The sequence below is a fragment of the Lonchura striata genome, chromosome 2 (genome assembly GCF_050655825.1).
Source record: "Lonchura striata isolate lonStrDom1 chromosome 2, ASM5065582v1, whole genome shotgun sequence".
Lineage (NCBI taxonomy): Eukaryota > Metazoa > Chordata > Aves > Passeriformes > Estrildidae > Lonchura > Lonchura striata.
In genome coordinates, this window is record NC_140704.1 from 60,758,636 (window position 1) to 60,778,595 (window position 19,960).

Sequence of the window (19,960 nt, forward strand, 5' to 3'; positions counted from 1 at the left end):
TTCAGATACTACTCCTCCTCCCTTTGCAAATGTCATATCTAAGTGGAAATGTAGTAAGTAATTGGGGCGTGTAAAACATTTCACTACAACTCAGCTGACTGAGAAATGCAGACTTGCTCTCCGCTACATTTGACTTGCATGCTAAATTTAAAGGGTTTTTTAAAATGAACCTTTATAAAGTGATGAGCCAAGATGAAACCTACAATTGTTACAGCTGCAAGAGAAGACTTGTAACCGAATGAGCTGCCCATATATCAAACGTGTGTTGCTTTGCTCTGTCTAAAGCCAGATACGTGGGTGGAGGAGGGATAAGTCTGACTCACTGGTAAAAGATTTGTCCAGTTGGCTGTTGCAGCTGCAGGAGCAGAATAGATGGCTCTTTGTTGCAGCCTTCTGCTTTGTTGGTCTGTGCATAGGTGGTGCTGATGACAAATCAGTTGGGTGTAGGAGGCGCAGCACAGAATTGCAAACCAGCCCTTGCTGTGCTCTAATCCCAGCTCTGTCACCTCCTTTCAGGTCACTTTGCTTGTCACTCTCCTTGTCTGTGAATGGCAGTGTTGGGGGCACTGCAAAAACAGCCATCAGTCGAATACAAGGAGAGGCAGGTACTGTATATCCTTGTCTATCTTGTTGCCAATTTCCTGTCCTTTCTCATTTCAGGATGGCAAAGTGAATGGTGTGACAGATTCAACAAGAATCTTGGGGTACACCTTCCTTCACCCAAGTGTTGTGCCGCGTCCTCACGTCCAGTCCATCACCTTAACTCCACAAGATGAGTTCTTCATTTTGGGGAGCAAGGGGCTGTGGGACAGCCTCTCCATGGATGAAGCAGTTGAGGCCGTCAGAAACGTGCCTGATGCGCTGGCAGCCGCCAAGAAGCTTTGCACTTTGGCCCAGAGTTACGGCTGCAACGACAGCATCAGCGCTGTCGTGGTTCAGCTCAACGTGACGGAGGACAGTTTCTGCTGCTGTGAGCTCAATGGGGTCCCGCCCCCCAGCCCCGGCATCTTCCCCCAGTCTGTCAACGTGGTCATCAAGGACAGGCCCGCAGACGCGCTCGGGATGCCATCTTCGAGCAGCGGCATGGCTTCCGAAATCAGCAGCGAGATCTCCACCTCGGAAATGAGCAGCGAGGTGGGGTCCACAGCCTCAGACGAGCCTCCCCAGGTGACCATGAACGAGAGCAGCCCGGCGTACCCGGGAGAGCAGCGCTGCATGCTGCACCCCGTCTGCCTGTCCAACTCTTTCCAGCGGCAGCTCTCCAGCGCCACCTTCTCCAGCGCCTTCTCCGACAACGGCCTTGACAGCGACGACGAGGAGCCCATCGAGGGGGTCTTCACCAACGGCAGCCGCGTGGAGGTGGAGGTGGACATCCACTGCAGCCGAGCGAAGGAGAAACAGCTTCTCCAAGTGCCAGTGGAAGCCAGTGATGAAGGGATCGTCATCAGTGCCAATGAAGATGAGCCCGGCCTTCCCAGGAAAGCTGAATATTCTGCCACAGGCACAATAGGGCGCCGGCGGGGCAACGGCTCTGTGGCACCACACGAGAGGAGCCATAACTTAATTGAAGTTGCAACAGATGCGCCACTCAGAAAAACCGGGGGCTACTTTGCTGCTCCAGCACAACCTGATCCCGATGACCAGTTCATCATCCCACCAGAGCTCGAAGAAGAAGTCAAGGAGATTATGAAGCAGCACCAGGAACAACAACAACAGCAGCAGCAGCAGCAACAGCAGAAGCAGTATCCGATGGACCACCTGGCAGACTATTATGACACACCACTATGACCCACTCTATTTACTGCTCAAAAATAAACTAACAAAAAAGGAGACTTGACTGTGAGACCCAGTGGGCTTGCAATACAGCAGGGGTTTTCCTTATCCTTTTCCTTTATCCTTTTCCTTATCCTGCCACTACAGATAACTGCAGCTTTTCAGTTTGTTAGGTTTAATATTCATTGACTTTCTTCTAGAGACGCTTGACTGGTAAAGTTTAAAATAGTTAACCCTCCCTTAACATATCAAGTGTAAAAACAGGAAAACAAAACAAAAAATAATAAAAAAATAAAAAGGTTTAATATATTGCTGAGAAACAGATGATGATGTAATATTTTTTAAAATGGCTTGTTTGTTTTGTTTGAAAAGCAGGGCAGTAGCCAGTGCTAAATGATTTAAGTAATATTGTAATACTGTATTTCTTTGAGAGAAAAGGCTTTTTTTGGTCTTGAAAATGATAGACATTTGTAGAATATGGAGACTAACTCCTAGGAGTTGCTTTACTCTTTCAGGTGACTTAAGTCACTGAGATTCACTAATTTTCTCTGAGAGAACAGTTGATTGGGAAATTCCTGTAAATAGCTCAGTGTTGTATAGTGATGCTTACATGTTTTGTAGCCTTGGCATTAAGGACACAACCTGAAAAACTGACCTTTTTTCTTAAGTGACTCTTTGGGCCATGGTCATTAAACGTAATGGACTGTGTGGCTGTGTACAAGTTAGCTAGAGCCCAGGTGGTGTAGACTGTTCAAAGAAACTCACTTTTTCCTCCGGTCTCTTTCTTTCCTTACTTTTACAGACACATTTTGTTTGTGTTCCTTACTGCTGCCACAACCAGCATGATTGTATAGAGCTCATTTGCTGTAGAACATTTACATACCAAGAGTTATATTAAAGCCGAATGCACAAATGAACATGTCATAATTTTTTGTTATAATAAATACGAAATTTACACCTGATGTCTGCTTTTATGTCTGACTAGCTGAGCAACAGCTCTCAAACAGCAGCTTGCTGTGGTTCCTCAGTATGCTGCTCAGTTAACCAAGAAGTGTTGAAACTTTTTCAGCTTGATCACATTTTTACACTAACTGCAGAAGCTCACTTGTACTTTCAGAATTCAAAGGTTGTGTAAAGTGGCCTTTAAAAGATACAAACCAACTCTCTGAGGAATTGACCTCTTCCATTTTTTTCCTTCTTGGTACTAATGCAGCACTATTGATTTGCCCTTTGCCACAGTATTGACAATGCCAGAAGACTGAAGAGGAGAGCGGTGTGCTCTGGCTCTGTCCCACTGGGACTGAATGACTGAAGATAGAAATTATGAAGAGACAATGAAAGGTAGAAGGAAAGCTGTGGATACTGAGAGAAGAGAGAAAATATGAGGAGAAAGCAGAAAAATGAATTTAAAACTACCTATGTAAATTTGCTCCAATGTGCTGCAGGAACACGAATTTGATGGCAATCAGACTTTGATAGCAAAGGGGCATCTTTTTGTCATTCCTGTGGGAAAGAAGAAATGTCTTTTCTCAGTATTGCTCTCAGCCAACTGCTCCATTGTACTTCTCACTCTTTAAAAGCTGAAGTAATGTGCAGTCATGACAGTGTCTTGTTCCTTCTTGGCATTTGGCTTGTATTGGGAAGAGGACTGTGGTGACAGGCTGTTGTCCTTATTCTGTTCTAGGCTGAAATAGCCAAGTTAGAACAGGATTGCTGTTAACAGAAGATTTTTAGTTACTTTTCCTTAATAACAATAACAGCAGAGGAGCAAAACACTAAAATACCTGGTTTGATAAATGTTTATAGCACTGTGTACTGTAGATCTAGAAAATTGTATTTCATTGTAATTTGAGCTTCAAAATATCCCTTTCTTAAAGAAAACTCATTAAATAATGTATTTAAACAAACAGGGTTTATGGTTTATTGGTCAGTAACTCTCAGGTGTTCTTTGGTAAACAGTTTGTATATTTCAGATTTTGCTGAATTGATTCATTGTCTTTGGAAAACGTTTTGTTGGTTTTTTTTTTTTCCTTCTGTTCCAATGCTGCTTGAGGCTGAGGGTGATAACTAGCAAGGACACTACCTTTATTTTCCTGTTGCTGGTGGAGGAATAACCTTGCTGTCGCTGTCTCTGGGCTCAGGTGTCTGCTGTGCTGTACATGGGGTAATTCAGAGAGAGGAGCAGAGGGCAGAGCAAGAGTGGAAGGGGAACCATTTCACGTGAGCTAAACTTTGGCTCAGTGCTGGCGACTGATACTCCCCTTCTCTCATGTGAATAGAAGGGTATGCACATAGGCTCTGTAAGGACTTTCCCTTCTCTCCATTTGAAGAACAGACTCCCAAGAACTTGCCAGGCCCTGTGGCATTCACTCCCTACAGCCAACACTGGTTTCCCTACTTACGCCCTTTGAAAAGTAGATGGTAAAAACTGACAGCCCACTGAAGGCTGCCCCTTTTAGCCTAGTGCCTTCTGTAAAGTTAACAGCATCCTGGGGTCATGGCTTCTGTGGCAGCAGAGTGACAGGATTTTGGTGGAGGAATTGTACCTTTGGATTATTTGCTCTGCTTTGAAAAAGATGGCTGTGATAGTAGCCTGTCTTAGCAAGTCATAATGTGAAGGTTTGATGCATTCATAGGGGTGACTTCATCCCTCTGCTGGGCTTTGTGTCACGTATTGGGCTAGATTGCTAGGTTGGATGGCTTGCTGCATGTTTGTAAATAGCATTTAGTTTTAAACAGGGGTAAAAGGTATTTTGTCCTGGCTTTAAACTGGGACTTGAAAAACAACGTACAGTGTTTGCAACTCATGATTTTTTCTGGATGTTACAATTCTCTTTCACAAAATGGGGGGTTAGTGTGTTCTCACCTCATGAGGGATGAAGCTAAGGTCACCGATTGCATCTACATGCACTAATCTGCACATGATTTTTGGATTATGCTCACAGTGTATTTTGCACAGTTTTGACCTACTGGACTATCTGACTCAAAGAGATGTGGATTTATTTGCAGAACTTGACAGCTGTAGCGGGGATGATGGTTGGGAGCTAAAAAGAAGCCTTTCAGCCATGAAAAATGTAAAACCCCATTACTTTTATAATCAAACCTTGCATGTCCTTTGCAATTTGCTGATAGTTGTATCTGAGACAAGCAAAAATGTATAAATAAGAGGAGGTAGATGGCTGATTTCAGAGAAATGAACATATTTACATTATTTCCTGGAACATAATTTTAAACACAAAGTTGTGGTAATATTGAGAAGTAACTGAGTGACTTCTGTGCTTGTAAATGTGAGCCTTTTCTTAAAAGGCATAAAAGCTTTTTTCTTCTTCTAATGTAACACATTTTGTTGTGTCAGAATAGCCTGTTGGCATCCTGCCTGTGCATTCAGTGTGTGGCACCACCATTTCCATGATGGCAACCACCATGGTGGCATCGCCGTACTGGCATGGCTTACTGGCCTTGGAGTGTGCCGCTGCATCCATGTGGGTTGTGTCTCTCATGGCTACAGAATGTGTTGCTACTATAGTGCCCCTTAAGTCTTGCTTCAAGTAATCTCTTTGTAGAAAGCTCGGCTTCATTACCAGCCTTCATGTTTGTTTACAGCTCATGCATGTAATTTTCCAGCAAATTGTACATATTTACTTCTTAAGCATAACTTTGCTACTTTGGAAGTGCTGGGTGTTAATGAAATGTCACACTTGGCTCTGAAAGTAATTTCTGCATCCCTGCACTAGTCATGGATGGTGCCTCTTGGGTGCAGCCTTGCAGGTCTGGGCTTGCAAATATGTGCTTGAGTGGGTTGGTTGGGATAACCCTGTGAAGGGTGTTGCTGGTCTGGAGGGCAGGAGGGCTTTGAATCAATTTAAGCAGAGCAGTAGGATTCAAAGGAGTGAACAGAATAGCAACTTCAGCTTGATCTGCCTGATTTCCCTGGACACTGCCGGCCCCTTAGTGGAGAGGTGTGCTTTTTCGAAGAGGAGAAGGCACTCAAGCCAGACAGTTCTCAGCAGTGCTGTTGGGTCAGGTCCCTCAGAGCTTTGGCTGCAGGGGCGAGCTACATGACCAGAAGATGGTAAAAATATCTTTAGGGCTCAGCTGGAACCAGGACAGTCTTGGTGTCTGTTAAATGTTTACTGTTCTCTGTTAACCTGCTTTACTGCCCTGTTTTGTTAGTTCCCTTGACTTGTCTGGGGCTAATGCCTGCTATTGTTGCAGTAGTTGCTTTGTCTTACAGATCTGTTACTTGTGTGCTTGCACTGAGGGTTTCATGGCATACTACGTGAACCAATCTGTTTCCTCTTGGTTGCTTGCATTTTGCTGTGCCTCAGACTGATGCTGTAAGTATTTGAATGCTTAACAAGCCTAAGAAGACTCCTGCTTCTGTGGAAGGCTGAAAGTTAAAATTTGTCTCCTGCCTGAGAGCAAGTAACTCCTCGCAGCCATTTCAATCAAAAGGTGAGGGTGGAAACCCCCCAGATATTAGACAGACTAACTGCAGCCCCAGGGCACAGTCGGTATACCACTTATCTAGGACATCAGTGTGGAAAATGTTCCTTGTTTGCTTCAAGTCCCTGGTTTAAATGCTTGGTCCCTGCTTTTATCCAGACTGTTTTATTTGTATTTCCATTCCTGTTGAGGTCAACAGTTCATCCTTTAGCTCATCCTTTCTCCGGCTGACAAGTTTGGATTCACCTACGGTTGACTTGGATACCTCGTCCTACCTTTTATCTCATGCCATGAGCTAAGCTTGCCCTCTAGGTTGAGACTGAGACAGGATCTGAACAAGGCAGACACTATCTCATCTTTTCCATATTTTTTTAATATTATAAGCTAAAGAGAGACACTTAAACTGCAAGAGTTCATCAGAAACGTGACGGCATGAGGAAGCTGTTGCATAATAAGTGCAGTGTGACAGAGACCTGGGACAGGCAGGACTGGTCTGCTCCCTCATAGGGAAAGCCAGGAGTCGGTGATCCCGAGGCTTTCTGCTGTAAGGGATTGAGGGTGCCTGATTTACAATCAGAGTGTGGATTCCTGCACGTCTGGCTTTGGGGGAGAGGATGAAGTATGCAGTCCCAAGGCTGGGGAAGTAGTTCCTGCTGTTGGATGGAGTTCAGCTGGCTCTTGCCCTGTTGCCCATTAGGGTCTCAGCTCCAATGTCCTGCTGCTCATCACAGCCTCTGGTGCATTTGGTGGTTTTGTTGGAGCTTGTTCTTCTGTGTGCCTCATTAAAATCAAGGAAACAGACAGAAAAGGGATCTTTTACCAATGGTTCTATAGAATTGTCTCTGGAGGTTTGTGTTTAGAGCATGTAGGTAACTTAGGGGTGTCCAAGGGGCCATCAGTGGGCAGGGATGGGACTCTGGAGGCCTTCAGGAGCTCCCGTGCCAGCAGCCCTTGTGACAAGAGCCTGGGCACCAGACACAATGCTCTGAGCACAGCAGGCTCTTCTCCCCTTGTTAGATTCAGCACAGCTGCACCAAGAGAAATAAATGTGTTTTAACCATAAAGTTGTCAGTATTGACTCGTGGAACAGATGGGATTGTTTTGCTAATTAAATGTATGCTGTTGAATGCTTTAAAGGAAATTGGGATGCAGAACTATGAAGAAAGACTGGTGTAGCAGAAGTCTGTGACTTGTAAGATGCTTTTTCATTTTAATTCCTCTTAAGGAGAGAGACACCAGCATTTTGTGGGGGAAAAAAAAATCTTCCAGTAGGTGCCCTTGCAGTTAGTACTTACCTTCGTCCTGAAATTACAGAATATATAGTGACATCCAGTGCATAGAATAGTGCATAGAATACATAGTGAAGTGCTCTGCTCAAATGTCTTTAAAATTGGGTGGCAAAAAAGAGCAAAAATTGTTGTATCTTTTTAAAGTGGCCAAAGCTGTCCCCCTGAAAGGAGCAAATCTCTCTGAAAGCAAGCTTTGCCAGGTAGTTTCATTTAACAATGAGTAAAGAGATTTTTCTGCTTTCTCATTTCTGTTGGGCAAAATTTGACCACATTTTTTCTGAATTTGTTGCTTTGCTGTTCAGTATCAGCTCAGATATCAACAGAGTCGTTCCCTGGCATTTTTTGAATGCTTTGGAGATAAGAACATGGGAAAGGATGTCCCCAGACCATCCTGCACCATCAGAAATAGGAATGTCTAGGAAGGGGGATCCATAGCAAGAGACCCTCCCCACTCCCAGTGGTCTGTGGCTTGCACTTGTTTGAACCAGGAGCAGTGTCCTTGTGAAGATGATCAGAGATGGCTTTCAGGCCTCCTGTTTTGTTTTGGTTTTTTTCCGACGAGGAGCTAGCTGAGCGTTTATATTTGGGGCGGGGAGAGGCGTATTCCTGCTGTCCGTGTTATCTGGGAGCTGCGAGGGCTCCCCCTCGTGTTGCCGCGGACAGGACCGGCGCTGCTGCGCCTTCCCCGTGGCGGCGGCGATCCCGCACCTCTGCTCCCACCCATCGTGCGAGCCGTGCAGGAGCACCAGAGGCTCGGAAAAGCCTTTCTTCACCAAGGAAGGCAGCAACACAGACAGAGCAGGCGTCTGCTTCGCACAGACGGAGGGCTCTCGGAAGCCTCCTGAGTGTTTCTAACACATTTGCTGTGAGTCCGAACAAGGATGTGAGGGCTGAAGCAGCCAGGGAAGCCACATCTGCTACTGCTCAGGAGAGCACCTGCAACGCTGCCAGGTAAAACAAGGCCTTAGCAAGATCTCACGTAGTCTTAGCAAATTATGTGCAATGAGAGTTTGATCCCAGCATGTCTTATTTGGACCAATAAACTGCCAAATCTTCACTGTCAGAGCTGATTCAGTCTAAAAATCTGAATCCCCTTTAAGTTGCACAAGTGCTGAAGCATGTCCAGAGGAAGGCAGTGGAGCTGGTGAAGGTCTGTACCACAAGTGTGACTAGCAGCAGCCGAGGGAGCTGCTTTGTTTAGGTAGTTCAGGAGAAAAGGAGGCTCGGGAGATGTTACCACTCTCTACAACTGCATGAAAGGAGGGTGTAGCCAGGTGAGGGTCGGCCTCTCCTCCTAAGTAACAAAATGAGACGTAATGGCCTCGGGTTGAACCGAGGAAGCTTTAAAAAAATTTCTTCGGGCATTGAAATGTGTTCAGGCATTGAAACAGACTGCCCAGGGAAGTGGTGGCATCACCATCCCTGGAAATGTTCAAAAGATGTGGTTGTGGATGCTTGAGGACATGGTTTAGTGGTGAACACAGCAGTGCTGGGTTAACAGCTGGACTTGATAATCTTAGAAGGCTTTTTCCAATCTTAATGATTCTGTGATGGTGCCATCTTGTTGGGGAATTATTTTTGCACTCTGAAGCAAGGAAAACACCCTATTTGCACCTGTGTGCATCTGTCTTACGAGCCTTTCTACAACCTTCTGAAAAACTACCTGTAAAACACATGCAGGCATTTCTCAGACTTGAGCCCCTTTGTTCAAGCAAAACAAGGCCTGAGAGTTTTGGGGAGTGCAGTAGCAGGTGCAGCTCTGTGTGTGAAAGGCATCCCTGGAAATCACTAGACCATTTGTAGTAATGAAGGGCATCCTGTGACTTGCCTTTTTTGCACTGTCACACGCCTGAACCAATTACATCAAATGCCTTGACAACTGGTAGACCTTATGAGGGGTCTAATTTTTATTTATGACAGGTGATGTTGAGCATCTGTGACAGTTTTTATGCTGTGTTGGCGTTAAGCTGCTGCAATACCCTGAGCGCCACCACTCCTGGGAGATGAATGATTTGAAGGAGAAGAATAACGATGAATGTCACAGCTGTCACAAATACTGCACTCATAGTGCCCTTCAGTAATTTACCTGAGTCTTAAAAAAGAAAAAGAGGCGTCCAAGTTTCGCAATTGTGATTGAGAGATTTGAGCTACTGAAGGCCTGATGTGCATCTTAGCTTTGCTTTACTCTATGGTGAATGTAAGTTGTGGTGGAAAATTACCACAAGAGTAACTTTAATGAACCCAAGTCTGCACTAAGAGTAAAATACATGGATTATGAAAGGAAAATTCAATTCAAACTGTTCTTTAGTGCTCTAATCCCTGTATATATTCTCATCAATTTAAAGCAGTTTCCCATGTAAACTGAGATCCAGACTTTTCTTAATGCTAAGCCTTGAATTCAGTGTCTGCTGTTGCACAACCGGTTAGTATTCCTAGTTGCATTGGATACACTGAAACTCTTCTCTGGAGAGCTCATGGAGAGAGCTTAAATTGGTATAAAATGTATTATAGTTTGGGAATGTTTTCTTTTAATTATCTTTTGTCATTAAGAAAATGGGGAGAGCTTCTTGTTTCTGCTTACCTGAGAATTTCCTTTCTGTGGATGGGAACAAAGGTCCTTTCCTCTTACAGCTTCTCTGCAGCAGGATGGCAATGCCCTAATACAAGCAGACCTTCTAGCAGCACCAGATTTCCAGTTCCAGATACATGAGTTATTTGGGAAATGTAAAGGTTATGTTAAGCTTATTTGGAAGAGTAAACATCCTCTCTCCTTTTTGTCCTCCACTCCCCCCTCCCCCAGTTTTGCCTTTCACACTGAAACAAGAGACCTGTGTCCTTGGATGTTGATTTGCTCTCTTTTGGACAAGATTTACCCCAGACTGATCTATTTTCTCAATTTGTTTGAATGAAGGACACCTCTAGGAAAGTGGGTACTCAAAGGTGCACAGCCCAGCATGATGAAATTTCCATGGCAGTATACTCAGTGTTAGGATGCAGGATCAGGGGAGAGGATTCCCTCCCCTCCTTCCTCCTCTCTACTTTCTTTTTTTCTATCTTTCTATCCTTCTCAGTGTAAATATCTTATGCCCTTTGTTTCCTCCTCAAGATTAGGGCATAGAGACACTTTTGTAAAGACAGATTATTTTTCTCTGCGAATATTCTGTGGGGAGGGGGTCCCTCTGTGGGTAGCTAATGCTGGGGTCTCAGCTGGAGGCTTTTCTCTCTGACTGACTAAAGCTGTTTGCTTACACTGAAGCAAATTGATAGTTTAAATCCAAAGGGGCTGGCCAGGAGTCTCACAGCTAACTCTGAGATGAATGAGCTACTCAGCCCAGCTCCTTTCACTAGTGACCTGTCATCTGCAGTGGGGCTTTCCTCCTGCCAGGCAGCTCCAGTTCACCCTGCAACCTGCATCCATCCATTTCCTCACATCTCCAGGGATGGTGGCCATTTAAATCCTCTTTGTGAAGGTTCAGAAAAGGCTTGGTGTCTCAGAACTTGCTGTACCCAAGGCTTTGAGGTTGAGAGATTGTGTGCTGTTTACCCCCAGGACAGCCTTTTGGAGAAGGGCAGGTTTGGCCTTTGCTATCCCTATTTCCTTCACAGCAGGTGAGTAGCTGTGGTGGTCACAGAGGGCAAGCTGGATATAGCCTGAGGATTGCCCTTACCAAAGTGGGACTGAGGGTGATGGCTGTGTGCATCCTTTGGCTGCAGGTGAATTAGGCTGTCAGGGGCTGTGTCAGAGAAACAGCTGAGCTTGTTTTCAGTGCTGACCTTGAAGGCTGCATGCAGGCAATGCAGACACGTGTATGCACAGGGAAAGCAGCAGGAAAAGGCTCAAAGGAATGGCAGGGCTGACAGGAGCCATTTGCCCTGCCTTTGTTTACTGGTCCAAATGTGCATTACTGTCCCATACTAACTGGCAGTCGCTGCTCAGAGGTAATGGTCAGGCACAGCATCTCCAGCAGAAAGGGGGAAGGCTAATCTGCCCTGGAAGAAGGACCACCTGCAATGGCAGCTGGAGACAGCCTGTTGCGGCCTTAGTCATGTGTGTTTGCTAGAAAATTTCTGCTCTTGTATTACACCTTCCTGGCTCACACAGTCGAGATTTTCGTGACTTCTAGAGGACTTTAAGTATGATTTTATAGTTGGAAAGCAGGGTGGTTTGGATTGTTCTGATGGCATTTGGCTTGTCCTTCACCCAAACAGGTAGGAAAGCTGCTTCTTTCCTGCCTTAGTCCTCTGAGAAGTATTTCTGGGATTTTCTCCTCTCCTCCACTTCCTTCTGTGACGGTGAATGGAGGAAACAGCACTATTTATTACCTCTTCACAATTGTTTCCTAATAATCTTTCTTCACAGTGTCAAGGAAGGAGACAAATTCAAGACACAAAACTTTCAGGAAACTGTCATTCACTGGGCCGTGGCTTTCTCTGGGGTCCCTTTGCTTGCAGTGTTTCAGGACCTCGGCATGTTTGTTGATGACACCAAGCTGACAGCTGGAATGCTTGAGGTAAGGGATGCCATCCACAGCCACCTGCCAGGGTCTCCAGGCCTAAGGAGCGGGCCAATGTGAACCTCACAAAGTTCACACAAGGCCAAGGGTGAGGTCCTGCATTTGAGTTGGGACAATCAGCAGGATCAGTACAGACTGGGTGCTGAAGGGATCGAGAGCAGCCCTGTGGAGAAGGACAGGGGGAATAAAAAATGGATTTGAACTGGCAGTGTATTCTTCCAGCCCAGAAAGCAAATCATATCCTGGGCTGCATCAAAAGCAGCATGGCCAGCAGGGTGAAGGGGGGCATTCTGTCCCTTGGCTCTGCTCTGGTGAGACCCCATCCACACTGCTGCATCCTCTTAGGGGTCACCAGCACAGAAAGGACATGGACCTTTTGGGATGAGTCCACAGGAGGGCCAGGACAATGATCAGAGGGCTGGCTATCAAGACAGACTGAGAGAGCTGGGGTTGTTCAGCCTGAAGAAAAGAAGGCTCTGGGAAGACCCTTTTGTCTTTCAATATATAAAAGAGAGCTGAAAAATGTGGAGAGAGATTATGTTGTGACAGGACAAGGGGGAACCATTTTGGTAAAAGAGCTTTATTCTTTATATCCTTTTGATATAAGGAATAAAGCTGAGGCTGTAAAAGTTAGAAACTAGTGGAGATGACGAGTGGAGGGAAGCAACTGGGTGAGGAGCTGAAAGAAGGTGACTGTGACTAATCTGTATTCAGCACCTACTTTTTGACTCTCCATGTAAAACACATTAAAATTGCTCCTGCTAACAGGAAAGGGACCCAAAATGTTTGGACTGTGAGGGACCCAGGTGTCCAAGAGAGGAACACTACAGCAACAGTCCACAGTGGAGCTCTGTGCACCATCTTCCAAAGACTGAAATACCTTCCAGCAAGTGAGGCCTTTACCACAGACACAGTAAATAAAGAGATAAGCAAAAAGAAAAAAAAAAAATATGCTCCCAAGAAGATTATTGCTTTTACACAGCAATGCCAAACAAGCATCCAAAAATGAATGGGACAGAATAAGAAGCCCTGAGATTATAATTCATATTGTACATGTATTTAAGGACTGATTTAAATTTATGAACTCTTACTTGCAACATTTTCTAAGCTTTTGGATTTGACATTTCAAGGTGCTGCTGCTGCCATGCCACCCTGAAGCCCCCTGGCTTCACCTGCCTGGCAGGGGGAGGGTCAGCTGCGGGGGTCACTCCCCTGGATCTCGAGGAGAGTCGGGGAGTGGCTAAGGCAGAGCGCTGTGCTGTCTGCCTCATTTGGAGGAGAGGTGGTGTCCAAGGAGGTAATAAAGGGGCTGACTCAAGGCTGGGGAAACAGTTTTAGGTTTAATCCAGGCTCCGAGGAGAAGCTCTCAACTCCAGAGAATCCAACAGCCAAGAGCCCTCTCCAGACTCTCTCAACATCTTAAATACTGGGGTGGTAACAAGGGGAAGGGGACGCCCATTAACCAATGGAGGGATTTGGGGGAGTGGAAGGTGGAGGGATAGACGGATACAAAACCAATAGGGGAAACTTAACGGAGGGACCCCTGGCCCTCACCCAATCACTCGATGCCTGGGGTAGAAGATTCTGGATGAGTGGGATGGAGAGCCAAGTGATGGACAATGTACCAGGGAGGGGACAGGGGAATGCCTAAGCAGTTTTAGGAAGATTGACATTGAGGGAAAACTCGGGGTAGAACCATTGGGAGAAAATGGGGGGTGAAGGGGTAAACTATTACAGAACAGTTACAGAAACATAAAAACAATACAACATGCAGTTTTTTTGTTGTTTGTATAAGTTAATAACAGTATGTCATTGTGTAACTAAATCTGCTTTCAAACTGTGCAAGGTAGCACAGGAGTGCAGGCAGAGATGCCCAACAAGTGGTCAGCTGCAGCTTTAGCTGCATGCCAGACATCCCTGGAACAGACTATGCAGCATACCAGAGAAGGTCTGGGCTTTGGCAAAGAGCTAGAAATCAAAGTCCTAATTTCCTAACTCTGTGATGACTGTGAGTCATAGCAAGTTTGGAAAAACTCTATTCCTGCCTCTCCATAAGCATAATAATGGAACTCGTTGGTGTTCAAAGTGTTAAAGATATGTTTAAGGAATTATATAAATAGTACTTATATAAAGGCTCCTAATCACTTCCAATCAGAATCATAATGTTTTCTTGTTTGGCCTCAAACACAATCCTTTAAATGTGTGTGTATACATATGTGTATGTATGAAGTACACAGTAAATAAGCTCTACTGTGGTTCAAAAAAGCCTCATCTGGGCAATGACTGTGAGCCAGACAAAACTGAAAAGAATGAAAATGGCCAGAGCTTTCCCTCCTCTCAAGCTGACAAATCTTATGCACTTGAAGAACAGCCTTTTCTTTTTCCTCATCTTTGAAGATCAGCGATCTATTTCATCTAACTCAAACAAAGGACTCTTAAAGGATGTTCTCTTAAATTTATTTTCTCAACCCTGGGGCATACAATTACTGCTGTTCACTCATGCTTTGCCTGTTTAGATATGTACATTTTGTCATTGTTACAGCATTCCCAAGACAGGCAGCATGTTCCCATGTTCCCGATTCAGGTTCTACCCACCACTGGCCGTGGAGTCATCAAGCCAAACTTTGTGTAGATGCTTACAGAAGCAAATGGTATCTTTACTAAGCTGATAACTGGCCACAGTGATGCCTCTTAGGTTCTGATCTGTGCTCAGTGAGATGGAAAAATGTAGTAGGAAACTGGGTAAGGACCCTGAATGCTGCCTTTGACATTGCAGCTAGTTCCCCCAGCGGCATTCCTCAGGGAGCACATGATCGGCATGTGTAAACCCCCGTGACTCAAAAGCTAAGACGCTTCACTAGCCCAGGCAAAAAAACGCTTCACTAGCCCAGGTTACAAGTGTAACTTCGGACAGGATTCAGAGAAGCACTCGGGTGTTCTTTGCTTTGGAAGCACTGTAGTTGATAAAGGAACAGGGCACACAACAGACACAGGATCTGGTGAAATTTGCCCATCCTAGCTGTGTATTCAATTCCCTTTGTCATTTTGGCAGCAACGCAGTTGTAACCTGTTAAAAGCCCACTGCTCTTTGGATTTGCTCTTTGCAGGATGAAAACATTACAATGAAACACATTTTAAATGCAGGAGTCCAGCTTGAGAGATCGGTGCAAAAATCCTTGTTAAAACAGTCACTCAATGTCGATTTTATTACATGATGTAGAAGTATGGTTATAACCAGTGATTCAATACACGCTTCAGCACTTGAAGGAAAATACAGTGTGGGCTGGCTGCCTGTTTGCAAGTGTCCATCTTTTGCTGAATCTTCAGCTCTCTGGCCCAGTCCCAGAGCTGATTTCACACTAACGTGGCGAGAGCCTGGACGTTGTGGGAGCTTTCAGAGGGCCTGTGCACGGCGTGGTGGTTTCTGACACTTCTGTCTCTAGCGCTGCCCTTGGGGCTGTGCTGAGCCTTGGCTGCGTGGCTCCGGAAGGCCCGCACGGTGCGGATAGCAAGGATGCAGAGCACAAAGCTGGCAAAATACAGGCAGGAAGCGACGACCCCGAAGAGGCCGACGGCCGCGTCGCCGCCCTGGACGTCGCAGTTCATGGAGGTGTAGCCGCGGCGCGCGTAGAGCCGCTCGCGCCTCCTGCACACCTCGGTGGCGTTCACCTGCCTGACCAAGTGCAGGTACAGCCCCACGGCCGCCAGGTACGCCAGGCCAGCCAGCAGGCTGAAGGCACATTCGCCTACCAGGAGCCCTGTCCGGAGCTGCTGGATGGGCTTTGCCCCCACGACGAGGAAGACGAGGGTGAGCGTGGCCACTGTTAAGCTGAAGGCCACTCCGCTGTACACGCAAGGGGCTCTCATCTGGGTGAACTGCATGTCCAGCTCCCTCACCTCCTGCAGCTCTGTGCCCTCAAAGGGGCTGTAGGCTGAATTCAGGTTAAAGGATCCAAAGCTTCCAAGGGACGTGAAGCCTGCAACGGAGGCTTGGGAAGCGCCCACACAAATCAGCACCAGGAGGTTGACCATGATTTCCACAAACTTCAAAATGCCTGGAAGGAGCAGAAAGATGGGAATAGGTGTCAAAACCACATCTTGTGCAAACTGTGGGTGACAGAAATACACCAAAATCATAGATAGAGAGTACTAATACTGAGATACTCCTCTTGGCTACAGCTACAGAAAAACACTTGGAAAAAAAAAAAAAGAGAATCCTGAACTCTCGTGGGTACATTTTGGAGGCTGGGCAAATTACTTTTTTTAATTTGTCAGTGTGCTTGATAGATGGATCTTCATGCAGTGAAAAAAATCCATAAAAATTTTACAGTGCTTGTGTTACTGCCAAGGCAAGCGCACACTGATTATATTTTGGCCTGTAACTACTTGGCATAAACACACTGAGCAAGAAATATCCAGTATGAACAAAATGCTGAGGTTGAAGCTGACAAAAACCTAGAAGCTTCTAAGAGCTTGAAAAATTGTGCAAGTTATTTCAGTCCTCCAAAACACATTTACTACTTTAACTTGCAACTTTTTTTTTTTTTTCTGTGAAGGTATTTGTTAATTTAAATTTACTATCTAACCAGATGCAACTTGCACTTTATTTCCTTCAGCAACAAAAATCCCTTGTAACTCTGAAGAAGGAGTTTCTGATTGCCCAAAAAAAAAAAAAAACAAAAAAAAACAAAAAAGGAGGGAAAGGATGCAAAACCCACCTTGTATGCAGAAATAAATTAAGTGAATTTGATACTAGGTCATATGCACTCTTTCACATCCTGACTTTCAGAAGACAGCCTTAAACTTCTGAGTTGACTCTTCACTTTTTGTTATGTTATGCTACTAGTAATAGTAACCAAGTATTTTTAAGGGAAACAGTACAAACAACACCCAGAACCGAAAAGGGGAGAATTTACTTTGTTTTTATGGTAGCTGCCTCTCAGGAAGCTGCCTTATGTTTGATAAATCTGATTATTCTGTGACAGCTCACTAGGGGTCAGACTAAGATTGGTAAACATGACGGATGTTTGCAGCATAGCACAGCTAGAGTTGCCTATTGGGGAAATGAAAACCCTTAGCGTGTCAGGCGTGTTGCTCCAGAGTTCTGAAGTTAATTACAGAATTGTAAATCTTATTATTCCATTGCTGTCTGACAGCCAAAAATGTAAGATGCTTGACACAGTGGTCCTATATTTGTCTTTAAACTGGGGCTGGATCTGTGATTTGCACATAGACTTTCATTTTATGCTGCTAGCACTGATCCACATGGCATTTCCCTCTTGAGCAATGGCTCAGTTGTTGTCAAGGCTGTATGGGCTTGAAAAGGAAGGGCTGAAGCAGGAACACAAGGGAATTAAACAAATTCCTCTCTTGTGCTGCCAGATGCTTCTAACCAAAGAAAGCTAGTGACAGACACAATGAAGGATTATCAGATATTCCCATTCTGCCCCTTCTTATTCTGTCTACAGAGGGCTAAGTTAGTGAGTCCTTTCCTGCTGCCACTTTCTCTGCATAGGAAGGTAGTGTTAGAGCAGACAAAATTGTTCCCCTTGTTCAAGAGGAACCAAGTGAGCAGTTCTATGTATGTGTTCTTCAGAGGCGATACTGATTTCTGCATGACAGCGTGCCTTTTCTTTGACCCTTCTGCACAACCATTTCTGTGAAGCAGGGCAATAACTGCGCTAGTTACCAAATCTCTTCAGGAGGCTTCAAATACTTCAAAGGAGGTATTTGTGGAGCTAAACGTAGAGAGAAATTTAATTTTTGGCCCTGGAGTTAGGATTTGGAACTTGTATCAAATTCAAATAATGCAGCCAAAAGACTCATCATTTTTAATAGGTAAAGAGTCATCACTTTACTAGGACTGTTATAGTATTTTGAAAGAATAGTAGCTGTGCAGAACATTAACTGGAACTCAATCAGGTGGGTTATTTTTTTGGCTGCTCAGTTGAGTTGTACATTATACATTGCAAATACTGGGAGTCAATGTAGATCCCCAGGGTCCTTAGACAGTGTGACAGTGTTGGATGCAGAAGGGCACTTCCCCTTTTAAAGGCTGACTGTTGATTTAATAGATGCTCAAGCAGGAAACAGTTCTTACAAGTCTACATGGAGGAAAGACCATTTGATTAAGGGAAACATAAATTTTAAGTATGTTTGGCTACTTGGTAGTTGGGAATTCATGATCAGTCAGCTGCTGACTTCAGAATTTCCTTTTCATCTGTGTGTACTGAGGCCCCCTGACCTTCCTAGCATCAACTTTTCCTCTATATCACCTTGCTGAGCTTTGGAAAAGGCAATTTTCTGTTCTCAAAGTAGTCACTGCCTGCTGCTAACCTCCCCACATTTATAACTGACCCCAATCCTCAATGATGCTGCTCCAAAACTTTCTATGTGCTCACACACATTCTGTATGCCACCTCTTAACTTTGCTGAGCTGACTGATAATGAGATGACAAATGTGATCAGTGTAGATCTACTGTACTTTTTTTAACCACAGCAGTAGATGCTTTAAAGGCATGCCTGAAAAATTTCCTTAGACAGGGCTTTCAGGTTGGACAGGTTTTTTGTATGTACCTGCACAGTTGTGACACATGCCTGTTGCAGAATTGATTAGAGTGACTAAACAATGGAGAGAGGTTCAGCAGCAGCTACTTCACCAATCACTTGTATCATTTGGATTAACTTGGATTTTTTAAAAGGAAGTGCAAGAACAAAGCCTTCTGCATTAAAGACAATTTTAAAATTATAAGCAGTATGTAGAATGAATTACAGGTTTATAATGACAGCCAGCTAGGTTTATGAACGTAGCAGACAATTAGGGGAAATGCCTAAGACCTGGCTTTGATGGAAATACTAAGCCTTGACATGTGTTCCAACCCAGGAACCCCAAAACCCTTTTGCAGCTTTAATCTGTGATAGTTACGAGCTGATACAAAATCCTACTACTATAAACAGGGTAGAGACAGATTTCAGAAGTAAGGAATAAAAGCATAGGTAAGTTTTGAATCTTAGCTCTGCCAAGTTATGGTCACACACATCCTAGCAGTGACCTGTGTCAAGCAGTGTGCTCCTGGTGGAAAGGATTGAGTTACAAGCCACGCTTCCGAGTCTGTGCTGCCATTTCTGCTGTCACAGGCCAGTTAGCCATGTCACCTTGGAGTTATACCTGCAGAAACCAAAAGGTCCTCCTACAGGGAAGTTGCTTATCTCTACAGTAATTCCCTAATCCCATGCAACAATGAATGCATTGCAAGATTCTAAGTGTAAAATAACCAAAGGTCTAAACAGCTCAGAATTCTATTGGTTTAGTTATTTTATTCCTTTCTTAGGTTCAACATCTTTGGATTTACCTAAAATGTTACTCATTTGTATTAAAATCAGCACAGTCAACAGCTGGCTTTAGGAACTAACCCTCCCTTACTGAGTAAATTACAGGAGTCCTGTCAGGGCTCCTGCATTGCTATTTCATTTCCTGTGTTTCTTTCCTGCACTGCTTTTCAGCACTGAAGGTGAGGATAATGGCTGCAATCTAGAAGTGGGTGTTGCCAGAGATTTCCAGAGAATTATTTCATTTGTTCCATAAAATCTGAATCTACAGTGGATAGTAACTTCAATGTATCCTACTTGTTAGTTTTGCTTGAATGCAGTCGTCTTTTGCTGGGAGTACACTTCCTGTTATATACAATATTACAGCCTTCCAATTTACACTATTTATGTACTGTTCACTTTTTCTTTCCCTTTCTTTTCCTTGCTGGGATATTTCCATGGCACCAACTCACTGAACAATGGTTTTATCTTCTGTCAAATGGTAGGCTTGTCCATCCAGCAAAGCTGACAGGTAGGCTGGTTAAGGGTACACACACACAGGCAGCTGACTTTAACAGCTCCCACCCTTGGCTGGGCAGTCACTACTTTTCTCCCTTACCTCTAAGAGTT

The 19,960-nt window shown here is 44.7% G+C and overlaps 2 protein-coding genes across 6 annotated transcripts in view; one reads left to right on the forward strand and one right to left on the reverse strand.

The window, feature by feature from the left end:
* PHLPP1 (PH domain and leucine rich repeat protein phosphatase 1) overlaps nt 1-2,735 on the forward strand; it is a 135,709-nt gene extending 132,974 nt beyond the window's left edge. For both annotated transcript variants that reach the window (XM_021530550.3, XM_085571158.1), the window contains exon 17: nt 661-2,735. In XM_021530550.3, coding sequence (XP_021386225.3) covers nt 661-1,788 — 1,128 coding nt within the window. In that variant the 3' untranslated portion in view covers nt 1,789-2,735. The remainder of the gene's footprint in view (nt 1-660) is intronic.
* LOC110470697 (MARVEL domain-containing protein 3) overlaps nt 1,872-19,960 on the reverse strand; it is a 35,332-nt gene continuing 17,243 nt past the window's right edge. For all 4 annotated transcript variants that reach the window (XM_085571238.1, XM_085571208.1, XM_085571230.1 and 1 more), the window contains one exon: nt 1,872-16,077. In XM_085571238.1, coding sequence (XP_085427364.1) covers nt 15,377-16,077 — 701 coding nt within the window. In that variant the 3' untranslated portion in view covers nt 1,872-15,376. The remainder of the gene's footprint in view (nt 16,078-19,960) is intronic.